The sequence below is a fragment of the Olea europaea genome, chromosome 16 (genome assembly GCF_002742605.1).
Source record: "Olea europaea var. sylvestris chromosome 16, O_europaea_v1, whole genome shotgun sequence".
NCBI lineage: Eukaryota > Viridiplantae > Streptophyta > Magnoliopsida > Lamiales > Oleaceae > Olea > Olea europaea.
Genome location: NC_036252.1, coordinates 18,728,483 through 18,730,543, shown reverse-complemented (window position 1 = coordinate 18,730,543; position 2,061 = coordinate 18,728,483). Strand labels below are relative to the sequence as shown.

Here is a 2,061-nt window from a genome sequence, read left to right as displayed (position 1 = left end):
GTCGCCGCCGCCAATGCCAAGGTCACGTCAATATTCATATACCCGATCAAATCTTGCCGTGGAATTACTCTTTTTCAAGCACCTATCTCTACCACAGGTATGGCATCTCACTTTCATTTCTTTCCTTTTAATTTCTTCCAACAGCGATTGTTATCAGTAAAACGAACATTTACCTGTAAAACAAAATTCATTTAATCAAATTCTGCACCTGTTGAATTGAAAAGTAAAAAGGCTTGGAAAGTGTGTAATTCCGTTGCTGTTCTTAAAACCGTCATATATACTTCTCTACACGGTTCAGTACATTTTTCCTGAGCCTGTACTGTATTATCCCTGCATTGAGGAACAATCGTAGAGATATGCTCTAAGAGGCTTCAATTTTTTGTTTAAGTCTTGGTACGAGAAACAATAGCAGATAAAATATCTTCCTTAATGCATTTACAGGTTTTCGCTGGGATCGGCAGTGGTTAGTGGTGAATTCTAAAGGCAGGGCATATACTCAAAGAGTTGAGCCAAAGCTTGCTCTAGTTGAAGTGGAACTTCCAAAAGAGGCTTTTTCAGAGGGTTGGGAACCAAATAATAATTCATATTTAGGTACCAAAATAGCTTTTAATTTCTTTTCTAATTATACTCTATGTATGCTCTGTGTTCTCTCGTTTTTCTTGTTTATGTTCTGTTTCATACCTCTAGAAGTGAGTATGAATTCTAGATTCGTGTGTGAATTGTTAATTTTAGTACCATCACTGACGGCTGTACAGTCATAGCTTTATAAATGACTGTGATTTACATTCTGCTATAGTGATAACGGCTCCTGGCATGGATATGCTGAAGATTCCGTTAGCTATACCATCTGAAACAGCAGATGGTGTCTCCGTGTGGGAGTGGTGCGGCTCTGCATTGGATGAAGGGGCTGATGCATCAAACTGGTTTTCCAAATATCTTGGGAAGCCCAGCAGGCTTGTGCGCTTTAATGAAGGTAGATAATAAACAAACAATCGTGAGTATGTCTATCTGACAATCTCAATTTGTGATTTATGAACTTTTTCTATGTTTTGAATGCAATTCAATCTGTTATTATGTTTTATTTTCCAGAAAAGTATTCATTTGTTGATGCAAAAAAAATCTTTTATAGATCTCTGATTTCTTCAATTGTACACACTTTAGGTCAAATATTAGAATTTAATAACAAAACAACTATTGTATAGTAAGGATTCTGAAGTACCATCTAGAATTTATTGGCTGCGATATTACTGTAGTAGGAGTATGGTATTGTTATGCTGTACATAGACGTGCTCAGAAGCATGACCTTTATTCTTCCACGCAGCATTGGAAATTAGAGCTGTGAACCCTGATTATGCCAGTGGATACAAAGTTATGTTTTCTGACGGTTATCCATTCCTGTTGCTATCTCAGGTCAGTCAAATTGATAACTGAGTTAAATAAACTGTATTAATGCTACAAATTTAGTATATATTGAATTAATTAACCAATGTTATCAACAGGGATCAATGGATGCGTTGAATGCTCTTCTCAAGGAGCCTATACCAGTTAACCGTTTCAGACCCAAGTATCTGTCTACCTTAATCTCATTATTTTATTGCTGAGAAACTACTATGCATTATCTATTGATTGGATCAGTGAATAAAAAAGCTTCTGATGCAGCACCAATAGGAAAATTAATAGAGAAAGAGAAAATCAATGAACATGAAGAAGAAATCAGGGGAAGGGATGATGGAAGAAGAAAACAGGGGAAGAAGGAAATTTCGTCACAAGCCACCAAATATCTTTATTCAATCATCAACTACTGAAATTATATCCCAATTAGGTTTAAATAGTCAAGACTAAAACCCTAACTAGAATGAACTTAGGCCAATACAGGCCCAATTACATAAATAAAAATCTAAAACATAAATAAAGTCCACAAAATAAAATAAAGTCCAAATAGAAATAAAATAGATGATGTCCTCATCAATTCTCTCGGGGTGGGAGAAAAAATCGACCCTGTCGAGTTGATAGATCACTATAGGCTGCAGTCAATTTGATACTTCAAATGCTTCAAGTCAA

At 35.7% G+C, this 2,061-nt stretch overlaps 1 protein-coding gene across 1 annotated transcript in view; it reads left to right on the top strand.

Moving 5' to 3' along the window:
• Window positions 1-6: 6 nt before the first annotated feature.
• The window catches only part of LOC111412381 (mitochondrial amidoxime reducing component 2-like), a 5,440-nt gene continuing 3,385 nt past the window's right edge, over window positions 7-2,061 (top strand). Inside the window, exons 1-5 of the mRNA XM_023043286.1 lie at window positions 7-97; window positions 442-591; window positions 797-973; window positions 1,322-1,410; window positions 1,500-1,564. Coding sequence (XP_022899054.1) covers window positions 814-973; window positions 1,322-1,410; window positions 1,500-1,564 — 314 coding nt within the window. The 5' untranslated portion in view covers window positions 7-97; window positions 442-591; window positions 797-813. The remainder of the gene's footprint in view (window positions 98-441; window positions 592-796; window positions 974-1,321; window positions 1,411-1,499; window positions 1,565-2,061) is intronic.